At 41.1% G+C, this 12,792-nt stretch overlaps 1 protein-coding gene across 1 annotated transcript; it reads right to left on the bottom strand.

Annotated features, from left to right (window-relative positions):
- Positions 1–3,326: 3,326 nt before the first annotated feature.
- Positions 3,327–11,687, bottom strand: AKAP5 (A-kinase anchoring protein 5). Its single transcript, XM_045901030.3, has 2 exons — positions 8,842–11,687; positions 3,327–6,149 (listed from the first exon to the last, which is right to left on the bottom strand). The coding sequence occupies exon 2, from the start codon at positions 5,887–5,889 to the stop codon at positions 4,600–4,602; it is 1,290 nt and encodes a 429-aa protein (XP_045756986.1). The 5' UTR covers positions 5,890–6,149; positions 8,842–11,687; the 3' UTR covers positions 3,327–4,599.
- Positions 11,688–12,792: the final 1,105 nt, after the last annotated feature.

The raw sequence follows: 12,792 nt of genomic DNA, 5'->3' as shown, positions 1-12,792 counted from the left end.
TGGCATCAAAGTCAGATATGCCCTTTAGATGGATAGAGAGTTCACTGAAATTGAGTTCCCGTTCAAGGTGTTTGTGTTTCTCTCTGCTGGAGGTGGGCTCTTTTAGGCTTGTCATTGTAAAGTCTGTCCACCTCCCAATCAGCAGAGCACAACTCTTGGTAGTGCTAACTCAACAGTTCCATCAGTGTGATCTTTATACTTTTAGGAAATAAACATAATATACTACTTTTCTCTTAAGAGATGTAAATAAAATAAACATGAGCCACTATAACATTTATTCTATATTAAGAGTCATACATATATTAATTCAGGTTGAAACCTTTTTCTACAGAGTATTTCTTAAATATTAGCATCTGATCCACAGTCCTATAGTACTGATTTTAACGAGAAATTACAATATGGAATTTTTACTTTCATAATAGCTCATCCACTTAACATTTTTACAGACAAAGAACTACTATAAATATGTAACATTATGCAGGCTTTTTTTCTGCACCTGTTCACAAATCATAATGAATATAACTGTTTAAATATTTAGAAATGGAATGCTTTCAAACTGTCCCTGTATTTAGATGACCACCTCCCCACACTGGACAAATTAACCACGTTCTCTTTATTCTCTTGTCTATGGCACTCATGATGTTCCTTGCCTGTGGCTCTTTGCCTTAATCCCTGTCCCAGTTCCTCTGGTTGCTGTTCCCTAGCTTGAGCTTTTGGAGGGCTGGGAGCCTGTCTCCTTTACAGCGTTGGGCATATGTTATACCCAACACATGTTGAACCAAACTGAATTTAATCAGGACATCTAAATTTTATGTAGCTTCCTTCTGTTTAATTTTTGTAACTAAATAAGGATTACAAGAACTTTTTTTTCAAAAATGTACCACAAAATGTACTATTGACTGAAATTTTGAATTCTGTATAATAAGAAACTTTATGTTACACAATAAAACATCACAGGAATTTGAACCTAAAGAACCTGAAACCATAAACAAGGACTTTTAAAAAACGTAGAAACGGCAGGCAGAAAAGTCAACCCCTGATGTACTGAGTATCAGATGAAATTAGAAGACTTCACATATCTGAATAAAGTTAACATTAAAAGGATCTTTCTAAAGCCTAACAATTATTTAAAAAATTCTGCTCTACCCCCCCACCCCCTGCAAATTAACTCTTTAACCATAAAAAATAAGGCAACTTGTCACTGTAAAGTCTGTCCAATCCCCAGTCAGCAGAGCACATTGATGAAGTTAACTCTGGATTGCATGCAGAAGCCAGATTTGGCTGGTGCCCTCCCATGACCCACATCTCTAACTTGACCTTTAGCAGTATGGCTTTTCACAGACACTGGTGAAATAAGATTCTCTCTCAGAAATAAATCAGAGTTTCTTAGATTCCACTAAATAGTAGACCAATTAAGATCGTCACAAACCTCGTGCTGTCAAATGCATTACCTTGAAAGAAAATTATGCAGACAGCTTTTCTGAAGAATCCCATTTGTGCCACATGCTTATTATTCTTTCAGGTGGAGGTGGTGTCAGGGAACATAATTTCTGTTTGAAAGTTCTTTTGTTTTCTGCTATCTTTACTTAAATGTCACCCAGTACTATTTTTATATCCTATAAAGTACTTTGAGAAAATGTTAAGTGAATAGTGCTACATAAAATAGAAGAGGGTTTTCATATTCACTGGGTTGTAAAGCAAAGTGAATAATACTTGACTCTTAAAAGGGAGAAGATAATATGCTGAAAAAATTAACAAGTATCCAATAAACCAACCCACCTTGTAAAATTCTGAGTTCAAAGGGAAACTGAATCCCAGCTAATTAATAAAATGTTCATTAAAAGCAGCATTTATCACAGCAAATGTAAATGAAAATGTGCTATTATTAAATTGTCTTCTAAATGATCATTTTAATCACGTCAAATGTAGGTATGAACTGAATAGGGACCTATTTATATACATTTAATGTCTTGCATATAAGGTCCAATTGCTTAAAATAAATACTATTGAAATGAAACATATTTTATAAGAGTCTTCCAAGTTATCTGATCCCTGCTTATTTCTATAACAAAACAATTTGGATCATCTTAGAATTCATTTTAATAGGATTTGGCCATGTGGCAGGTATACTCAGATTGAGACCAATTAATTTCTGGATTCATTTTTCAGACTGGAACCCTATTTATTTAATTCACCAGATATTCTCAATAGAAAAGATTAAGGAGGAACCACTTAAGAATGGATGCAGGTAGAGTACACATCTTATCACAAAAACAATCAATTATAATAATTCTAACCAAAAATATATATCAAACCATAGTAGGGAAAAAAAAAAAAGTAGAAACCCAGGACTAGAGAAGTGTTATTCTCTTAACAAAAATAATTAGTTACACATATTTACCTCATACTGTTTTTAAAACTCCCAAATATGCCTAAGCCTTCCAAAATATTTTCAATCACTTGTAGGTGTTATACTTTGTGTTCATTCATTAGAGATTACTAAAAAACCTAGCAATGCAAGTATATATTGGCTTGAGCTATTCTTGCAATAAATGAAGACAGGATTCCTTAAAACACTGTAAAATGCACCAACTTTGATCAGATTTTTAAAAATTGTTTACTTCTAAATATGATATGATATTGGCTGGTAGCCATCCAAGTCCATTAGCACCACATATAGTGAATTAAAAAGAGTATTTTTAGGGAGAATGACTTAGCAGTCTTTTTTTAATGTTTAAAAATTGTACAACTAAAAGAAATTCATTTCTTGGGTCATATGTTTTGAAAATCCACTTTTGTGTTGCTAAATTGAAGGATTTTTGTGGGTTTCTCCTCTCAAGATTACAGGCATGAAGGTAAGAAAGTCTGGGGGAATAATTTTGCACTTCAGCAAAGAATCTTGCTAATAATATCCATTATTTGGTTCAGTTCCAATGTCAGATTAGGTTTTTCTGCCAGAGGTCTCAAGATGTACTCACAGCAAGAAACAAAGAAGGTTCTATAGGACAAATTAGCACATCCTTTCTATACGTAAGCCATAAATAATGCAAGAAGTCACCAGATCATTTACACTCATCTAAAGTACACTCTTTTCTCCAAGAATGTACAAATCCTCTTTAACAAATACTTTGCAACTCGAGTGGAAAGCTCTTTATACTTAATCTACTGTCAGAGTAACGCTGTCCCTCAGTTTAGTCAGTGGGGACTATACAATTTGGACCTTTACCTGTGAGGTAGGGATGTGTGTTGCAGTATTATGGCCATTTCACACAAGGAAAGATTGAAATGGAATTACTTTTTCAAAAAATGTGGCAATTATTGATGAGATTGACGATTTAAATAACCAGATAAAATGCAGATAAGCCCTTCTCGTTACATTGAGTTCTTTTTTTTTTTTTTTTTTTGGTAAGGGATTAGCTGGATTGAACATACTGATGAAAAAGTTAATTTTCAAAATCCATGTAAAGTGTTTGTTACTAGTGCCTCTTGACACAGGCACAATGAGAATACAGACATTTAAAATACAATGTGCTTTAGCAATAACTTTTCACTTTCTATTCAACCATGAACTTGGCTCATTCTTGATCAAAAGTGAGTAATATGTTCAGTAAGTTATTACGATTTCCTGGGACTTTTACTGCCAGGCTGGCTGTGAATTCCCTCTTTGGGGGGAGGTGGAGGAAAGTGGTCTCCAGAGGCACAATCCTGCAAGATGAGTCCTACGTTTTCTGTGATTATTTGTTACTTGGGCAGTTTGCCTTCTCCTGGATGCAACACAGTATTTCACTCTTCTTGTTTTTGCTGTTGCTGTTGTTTAGTTTTTTGGGTTTTGTTTCTCACTTTTCAGCAGATGCCCCCATGCAGAAATGGGTTTAGACAGGTCTGTTTGAGGCAGAAAAAAGATGGACAGGGAAAATGCATTGCCTATTTCCACACCCTTGCACTTGGTAATTATTTGCCTATTTGAAATAAATTGTGAATGGCTTTTGTACGATATTTAAGCAAGACGAGAAAAACATTCATGTTTAATTCAAATATACACATTCTGCTGAAATTAGGAAAAGGCAATATTTTTTTTTTGAAGTAAGACTACTGCCTATGAGTGTAACAACTGTAAATCACACATTCACAAAAACAGCTCACCTTAGTCACCATTTTAAACAAAAAAGTGCACTGTAAAAAATTTTTTTTGAAAATCGAACGTGATGTTAACCTATACACAGGATTGAACTATCAAAAGGAAACCAGGCTTTGTGACATCAGAGAATATTAAAGAGTTTCTGGCATACCATAAGTGCTCAATAAATACAGCTTCCTCCCCCCAAGCACCCCAACTTCCACATGTCATTTTAGCAATTCCCTGTATGTCACTTGCATTGCGATCTGCACTACCTTCCTCCAAAATCCAGAAATGACTGCATTTCAATGGTAGGAGAGTTTTATAAACTAAATTTTTAGCACTTCTGGGCTGGAACTGTACCTATAAATTCCATGGATGATAAACCTCTCATTTGTAACTGAATAAGAAATGCCACAATTATGCAAAATAATTTAACATGAAGCTTTTTTTTTTTTTCCTTCCATGATCTGGAAATTAAGTCACTGTAGAAGATTGTTCATTTTATTATCATCAGAGGCCATTTCATTAACCAGCTGTTCTATAGACAATTGGATAGCATTCTTGACAAGAGAAGAAGCTGTTTCTATTAAGAGTGTTTCGTATTGTTCTGAAGTTCTACCCTCAAAACCACTATCATTAGCAAAAACCCCTACTTGCTCATTTTCAATTGAAATTAAGAATTGCTTAGGGACATTTTTAGATTTCTTAACATCAAATTCACTGATTTCAGTGTCTGTAATAATAATAGCAATTGGCTCCATTCTTTTGCTTTCTTCTGGTTTGGGTTTCTCTGCAGTGACCTCATTTTCTCTCAGCTCTGATTCCTGGCTCAATTCAGTATCTTTCTGCTCACTCTCTTCAGCTACAATCTCTCTACTTTCATGCTCTTCCCAATTTGGTCCACTTGCTAGGATATTGCTTCTGGCTTCTTCCACAATTTGCTGATCTGGGATGGCAGGTGAGGGAGGAACATCAGAAACCACTGGTGGCTGATGTTCTGTTTCTGAAGTTTCAAGTGGGCTTGCTTGCTGGGATTGGACACTTTGTTTTTCCTCAGTCATTTCAGTATCTCTTTCAAGGATTAGTGTACCTGGGTGAATGGCAGAATGCCCCATACCTAACCCAAGTTCTACTGAAATCACTTTTTCTCCAGCTGTAGCTGTGTTGTTGCTCACATTTGGTTCACAGACCTCATCACCCACTTTCCGTGAGACATCTTTACTTATATCCTGGGGCAACTTGGTCTTTATTGCCTGGTCATCTGATTGGGCTGGAGCTTTTGTATCCAAATGTTCAGCCTCTCCCTGGACTCTGATGCTGCAGTCTGAGTCTTCTATAATTTTGGAATGATTACTTCGTTTCTCTCCTTTTGAGAATTTTATGCAGGGAATCTTAAGTCCGGATTTTGCCTTTTTCTTAGAAAGATCAGCATCCTCAGCACTGATTTCAGGTTGCACTTTGGCCTCAAAGGGCTTTTGCTGCTTTGAAGATTCTGACCTTTTCCTGCGTGTTACAAGACGTTTGATTGAGGCCCAGGCCCCCCCTGGGGGCCGTGGCTGCTCAGAAGCTCCTGCTTCTGGGGGACACTTTCTTGCTGTACCAGCAGCTTCAGAGCTAGCTTTGGGCTTCATTGCTTTGCTTGCTTTCTTTCTTCTCTTGAAGCAAAGCATCGATGCTCTTTCCTCCTGCCTCTCATCTTGAGGACTAACTTCTGTGGGTCTCTTCTCATCCTTGCTTTCAACTTGAATTTCGGAAACCGTGGTTTCCATTTTTATATCACACTCGTTCTTCCTCTAGAAAACTATATTCTCTCTTCCTTAGCAGCCTTTAGGACAAAAAGGTGGGCAAAAATATACTAAGTAATATTTCTTCCAGATGTATTCACTCCTTTTGTCTTACTCCATACAGTTGTTTTAGGTGGTTTCTCTGGTGTATAATTCTTGGTTTCTCTCTTACTTGTAATTTCTCTCTTTAATTTCTTCATGAAAGCCCTTTACTGGATAGATTTTTGTTTTATTTAAGGATCAACCTGATGAGAGAAAAAAGAGTGGTATTTTATTTCACCATCAGCCTATCGTTTCCTATAGAAATATTTCAGTTGAATGTATATGATTCTACCAGGCACGTTTCCCATCTAATAATCTTCTGAAATGACTGGAGAATAAAAAGTACCAAAAGATTACAATGTGAATCTATTCTGCTCTGTTCTCTTTGTTAAAACTTCAACTTGGATTATTTGCAGATCTGATATCAATTCTTTCGTTGTGCTATCTTTATGGATGTTTATGACTCAAATCCAAGTTAACAGATGACAATAACAAAACAATGAAGGGCAAAGTGATAAGAAAGCTAGGATGATTTTTATTACATGCAATAAAGAATTCTGCAGCTGCAAAGGATTTTAGAGATCATTCAAGTCCAGCCAGATGAAGAAAATGAGCTCCAGAGTGGGTAGTTGGAGTGCCGAAAGCCATACCATTAGATAAGGTCATAGCCAGAGTTAGAACTGAAGACTCTGACTCTCCAATGTTCTTTCCATTATACCATAAGGTTTCTGTTCTAAAAATGTATGTTCCATCGGAGAGGTGCTACTTTTCATACACACTCTTGGGAAATTTAACATCACTGTCATTCTCCCCTCTTAAATTTAGTTATATAATTTTGACATTTTTCCCCCTAAGTATCTACTGTTCAAATGTTTTCCATCATGAGCACATAGTCGAAGGTCAGTAAGAGTGAATGATAATAATAGCTGACATTTATTGAGCAACTCTGTGCTTTAGGATACGCTAAGCCCTTTTACATACATCTCTAATCTTCCCCACATTACAAAATGAGTAGGTGGTGGTATCACTATCTACAGAGGAAGAAACTGAGGCATAGGAAGTTGAACAATCTGCCCGAGATTACACAGCTAGTAGGTAACAGAGATCAGATTCAACCAGATTGCCTGTTTCTGAAGCCCATGCTCGGAAGGTGGGCATTAGAGTTTTATCCGAAAGATGAATTGTTTGGAGATACTAATCTGTGCTAGATTCACTAGTCAAAAAACTTTTAATGGTTTTATTTAACCATAAGTCAGCCCATCAATTCATAATTGAACCAAGACTAGACTGAATTCTTGCTATTTTAAAATCAAGCTTTTTAAAAAATTTTTTCTAAAGATTTTATTTATTTGACAGAGAGAGACACAGTGAGAGAGGGAACACAAGCAGGGGGAGTGGGAGAGGGAGAAGCAGGCTTCCCGCGGAGCAGGAAGCCCGATGTGGGGCTCAATCCCAGGACCCTGGGATCATGACCCAAGCCAAAGGCAGACACCCAATGACTGAGCCACCCAGGCGCCCCAAGCTTTTGAAATTCTTTATATTTTGTTTTCTTGGTTCTGGAACTAATTTGAAAGCCAAATATAATTGATAGGCTATGCAATTGGCAAACTGATTAGTTATATATAAACATAAAATTAATCCACAGAATAGTATGGCAGCACCAATGAACACAGATGTGAGGTGATGATCTGACAACAGCTGTATTAATTTTTGTTGATGGATGTCCTAAAATAAGCAAGGGAACTCTTTCCTTGTACTGTTTTTCTGTAAATCCTTCAGCACTGATGGTTTATTTGGGTAGCTCTTGAGTCTATGAACCACAAAAGGAACTGGAACTCAGGAAATCAGTTTATGATCTAAGTAAATATTCCCTTAGGTTGGGAGTTACATACTCTATGTCTCTGACAGAAAGACAAAGTCATCCTAGAACAGCGATGGAACTAAAATATAAACATTGTGCAGTGTCCCTCCTCACGCAATGCTTCCATAAGCCCTAGAACCACAGCTGACTACAGCTCTCTTTAAGTCCTCTCACGTCTTGGAGATCTCAGCACCTGAGAGTTTTTACCAACCAGAGGATGTACAACAGAAGTATTGAAATTTGATCATGTTTAAGATGGTACGATTTGAAGTTAACCTGGATTGCCCAAAGACAACTGCCCGTGAAGCTCACTTGAATGTATATTACAGTAGAAATCAAACAAATACCCAACTAAAAGCCTAACTGAAATGGGGAAAATGCAATCTGGAGACGTTCAGACTTTGCAGAATGTTAGTGTGCAAACGATTCTCCTTAACCTGCAGGGTACTTTTATCGCCGCGGTAATCTTCAAGTCCCCGTTGTCATTTCCTGACAGAATCGCAAGTCTAACGCCACTTTTCCCCTTGAGCAGAGAAGCCGGAGGCCAAGCGCAAGCCCTTGGGGGGAAAGCTGTGACTCTCTCTCAGGGCCGGTGCGGACCCCCGACCCGCCGCCCGGAGGAAGGCGGCTCGTTGCGACTGGATGCGCCCCGCGGCCGGAGCCGGAGCGCAGGACCAAGTCCTCAAAAAGGGAAGTGCCGGGGGCGGGGAACAGAGAGCCCAGCTTCAGGCTATCGGCACAATTATGGTGGCCCGGAACCCGAAATCACAGTTCCCTCAAATAAGGGTAAGGACGGAAGAGCGGTACCCGCAACCCATGCGGCCAGGATGAGCTGAGGGTGGGCGGGCACAGCTGACGAGGATCGCGCTGGCTGGAGGCTCCGGCGGACCAACGACCCCTCCCCGTTCTTACCCCGGCCGGGACTGCGGGTGTCCAGCGGGGACCTTCCGCCCACCCCGCCGCGCAGGCGGCCAGCGGACCTGACACTGGCCCCGACCCCGGTCCCCGCCACCCCCTCGCCCTCCTTCACTTACCGACGGCGCCGGGGTTCCCGGCGACCCTGCTGCCGAGGTCGGGGGGGCCGCTCGCGGGGCCGGGCGCCCAGGCAGCGAGCAGCCCTCTGCCGTGGGACCGCAGCTCGCGGCGCCCCCTCCCCAGAGCGCGGGGAGCGACAGCCCGCGGCGGCAATGCGCGCCTGGAGGGCGGGGCCAGGGCGCGGGGCGGGGCCAGGGGGCGGGGCGGGCGGCGGGGGCGCGGGCGCGGGGGCTCCGCCTGCGAGCGGCCTGCCCCGCGGCGTGGGAGCGCACCTGGCCCCCGCGGCGGCAGATGGGGTGGGGGCGGGGGAGTGAGCCCCGCATTTTCTGAGACGCAAAGTAGCAACGTTTGGTTTTAAATGAGGGGCACTTCCATTTAAGCACCCCCCCCCACACACACACCGAGTATTTAAAGACACGGCGGATATTACATTTAAAAAGTCGGGTTAAAAACTGCAGAGTGAAAGCTTGTTTGGGGGGGAAAATTACATATATGAATTGAAACAGAAAAAAAAAACTTTCCTAGGAGTGACTTTGGGTGTAATGGTGGTGTTATGGTTCATTGCTAAATACTCTCGAGAGGCCCAAGACCGCAGACCCTTGTCTCCCTAGTCTAGGCGGCAGGTAGAGGTGATCCGATATGCGTGCGGAGGAGGTCAGAAGGGCACAGGAACCCAGCCCCATCCTTTACACCTTATGTATTTCCAATGGCTGCTTAATCTTGTCCCTCTCAGTTAAGCGGGGCTGGGGAACGGGAGATGGCTTCCCTCACAATTCCAGTCCCAATCAGAGCAAAGGGCACAGGCAACATCTACCCTCCAGCCTGACTGGATGGCTAGGTTGCATATTTTCATACATTTTCTGGGTCTTTATCTAAACAAGTTGCTAGCCTTAGTGAAAAGCACCGCAAGCGTTTATTTTATTTGTACACATAACGCACTGGTTTCATTAACCAATGAAAGGTGTTCCTGTGAGAGCTTAGGTGACATGCTACGGATTTTAACATTACCTACAGAGGCATTGCTGGGAGTTCCAGCTGTGAGGTCCTCCGAGGGCTGGCTCCTCCTGGGCCCTCCCAGGTGTACCATCCAGATGAAGACCCTCTTAAGGTGGAGTAAAGAATTACTGAAAAGCAGTTGTACTTACCTCCTTTCTTTGATAGGATCATGATCTTTAGGGAAGTCAATCTCAGTTATCTGCTTTTGGATGTTTTTCCAGGAATATATTTTACCTTTGTAAGATTCTGTAGCTCTCACTGAGACTTAAGAAAGAACCATTAGGACACAATAGCAAAGCTGAATCTAAGTTGTCAGGGTCTTAAATTTACAGGTAAAATTAGAGACAAGAGCTATAAAACAGGAAAATTCCTAAGCATCTGCCTTAGTTGTAATTAAGAATTCAGTCTATCTTTGTGCAGTCAGCAAACACCAGTCTGTGAAAATGTATTTATATCCCCAGATGGGCTGCTAACCCTGCTTACTGACACTTTTGAACTTTAAACAAGCCAAAAGAAATCCATGCCACTCATTACTAATTGAGATGCTATTACTCGCTGAGACCCAACTTTTCCCAAATCTACTAGATCTAGGTGTTTGCAACAATTTCAAGCAAAAATAAGATGAGCTTGGGGTGCCTGGGTGGCTCAGTCATTAAGTGTCTGCCTTCTGCTCAGGTCATGATCCCAGGGCCTAGGATCCAGCCCCGCTTCAGGTCGGGCTCTGTGCTCTGCGGGAACCCTGCTTCTCCCTCTCTCACTCCCCCTTCTTGTGTTCCCTCTCTCACTGTGTCTCTGTCAAATAAATAAATAAAATCTTTAAAAAAAAAAAGATGAGCTTATCCAGATGAAGACAGGGTAGAACAGCTGTCTTATTAGAAGGAGGTGGAAGTGAGACAAGGGATAGGTTAAAACAATAAAGGCCCCCTAAATGACTTGTAGATCTTATTCCACTTTTCTTAAAAAAAGGGGGGGGGGGTACTAATGAAAGGGAACTGAAGGGCGGTAAGAGGTAAATTGATTTTGTATTTGAAGGGAAGATTTTTTTAAAGGTGTATTTCAAAAAACTCATCCCCAACCTCCACCATACACACACACACACACACACACACTCACAAAGAATATAGTACTATAAATGAAATACTGCACTGTGATTTTTCTTTAGGATGACTAGAATCTGATGCCACATCTGAGTTTTAAGAAATGTATCCAGTACTTCATGCATGAAAGAAACCTGTCATCCCTGAACTCACTAAAGTGACAGTAAGCTATTACCCATATCACTGTCTGCTACTCCATTAGTAGCTGTTGATTATATAATGAGAAGCAGGCTATAAATATATTTCTCCAATCTGATGAGAAATTATTCTACCTACAGCTTATCTTGTTAATATCACCAGACACAGTGTGCCAGTAGAATAGCTTGCATATTTGTCTGAACTCATATTTATCTAATCTCAACTGATCATAGCATTTCTCCATCTTGGTCCCCATCCACCCATGGCCTGGGCCTATAGCTACCAAAAAAGATTTATAACTCCTTAGGAATAATTCTTACATTTTAGAAACCTTCTGGGAATAAGCCTTCCATCCCCTTCCCTGGTGCACCATTAAATGAACCTGTGGCTTGTTTTCTGGTATTCTCATCTGTTTCTAGGCACCATCAGGGTCGTACCAGTGAACACAAACAGTAGTTCTGTTGTAATCTGCTTTGCCTGACGGCACACAAATGCTGCCTCTTCTGAATTAGGAGTATACATACATCTTTGGTGCATGGCAAGTCTCTGAAGCGCAGAATAGAGGGTCCAATCTGTTGTGTGTTTTTTTTTTTTAAGATTTTATTTATTTATTTGAGAGAGAGAATGAGATAGAGAGCATGAGAGGGGGGAGGGTCAGAGGGAGAAGCAGACTCCCTATTGAGCAGGGAGCCCGATGCGGGACTTGATCCCAGGACTCCAGGATCATGACCTGAGCTGAAGGCAGTCGCTTAACCGACTGAGCCACCCAGGTGCCCTGGGTCCAATCTGTTTTATCAGTAACATTACAAATATGGGATGGGAGGGCGCCTGGGTGGCTCAGTTGGTTAGGTGACTGCCTTCAGCTCAGGTCATGATCCTGGAGTCCCGGGATCGAGTCCCACATCGGGCTCCCTGCTCAATAGGGAGTCTGCTTCTCCCTCTGACCCTCTCCCCTTTCATGCTCTCTCAAATAAATAAAATCTTAAAAAAAAAAACAACAAAAAACAAAAAACAAATATGGGATGGGGAAGCATTAGTGGCCCAGAGAAGGATTAAGAACAATATCTGGAAGGGCTCCTAGCCCCAAGGTAAAGCACTGGATCTTGTCTGGCAACACATACTAATATGTACCCCAAGCACTAATGCTTCTGTAGGTCTTGAATTCACGTCTTCAACTGGCCTGCCAATTTTTTTTTTTAATCCTTCATGCTGTCTCTTTTTATCAGTTTTATTTTTTTAAGTAATCTCTACCCCCAACGTGGGGCTCGAACTCCTGACCCTGAGACCAAGAGTCACATGCTCCACCAACTCAGCCAGCCAGGTTCCCCTCTTTATCACACTTCTTAATCACACACTGAAGAATCAATTCCACAAAACCCATGCTATCAATAATTGCTCAGCAGCGTTCTTAACCTCTTTATTTCTTCCCTCTGCTTCTGCCACCTTTTATCATCCCTTCCTTCTGGAGGGAAGTGAAACGGGCACAGCTTTCTGCCTGTCACAAACAGGAAGTCCACTTCTGTGTTGCCTGGCAGGGGCTGGCTTCTAGGAACAGCTCTGATATACTGAATGCTGGCAAAGAGAGAAGGCTTTAGAGTCAGAGGACTTTAACAGGTTCATCTGGTAGGCAACAGCAGTGCAATTTTGAAGTTTGCCTTTCTGAAAAATGGAGATATAAACCTAATTTACAAATTCGTTCTTCTATAATTTCTCTCTACA

The sequence above is a fragment of the Mirounga angustirostris genome, unplaced genomic scaffold (genome assembly GCF_029215605.1).
Source record: "Mirounga angustirostris isolate CCGP_5_RB_7025 unplaced genomic scaffold, mMirAng1.0.hap1 SCAF_9, whole genome shotgun sequence".
NCBI classification, from domain to species: Eukaryota; Metazoa; Chordata; class Mammalia; order Carnivora; family Phocidae; genus Mirounga; species Mirounga angustirostris.
This window is presented reverse-complemented; position numbering and strand designations above follow the sequence as displayed.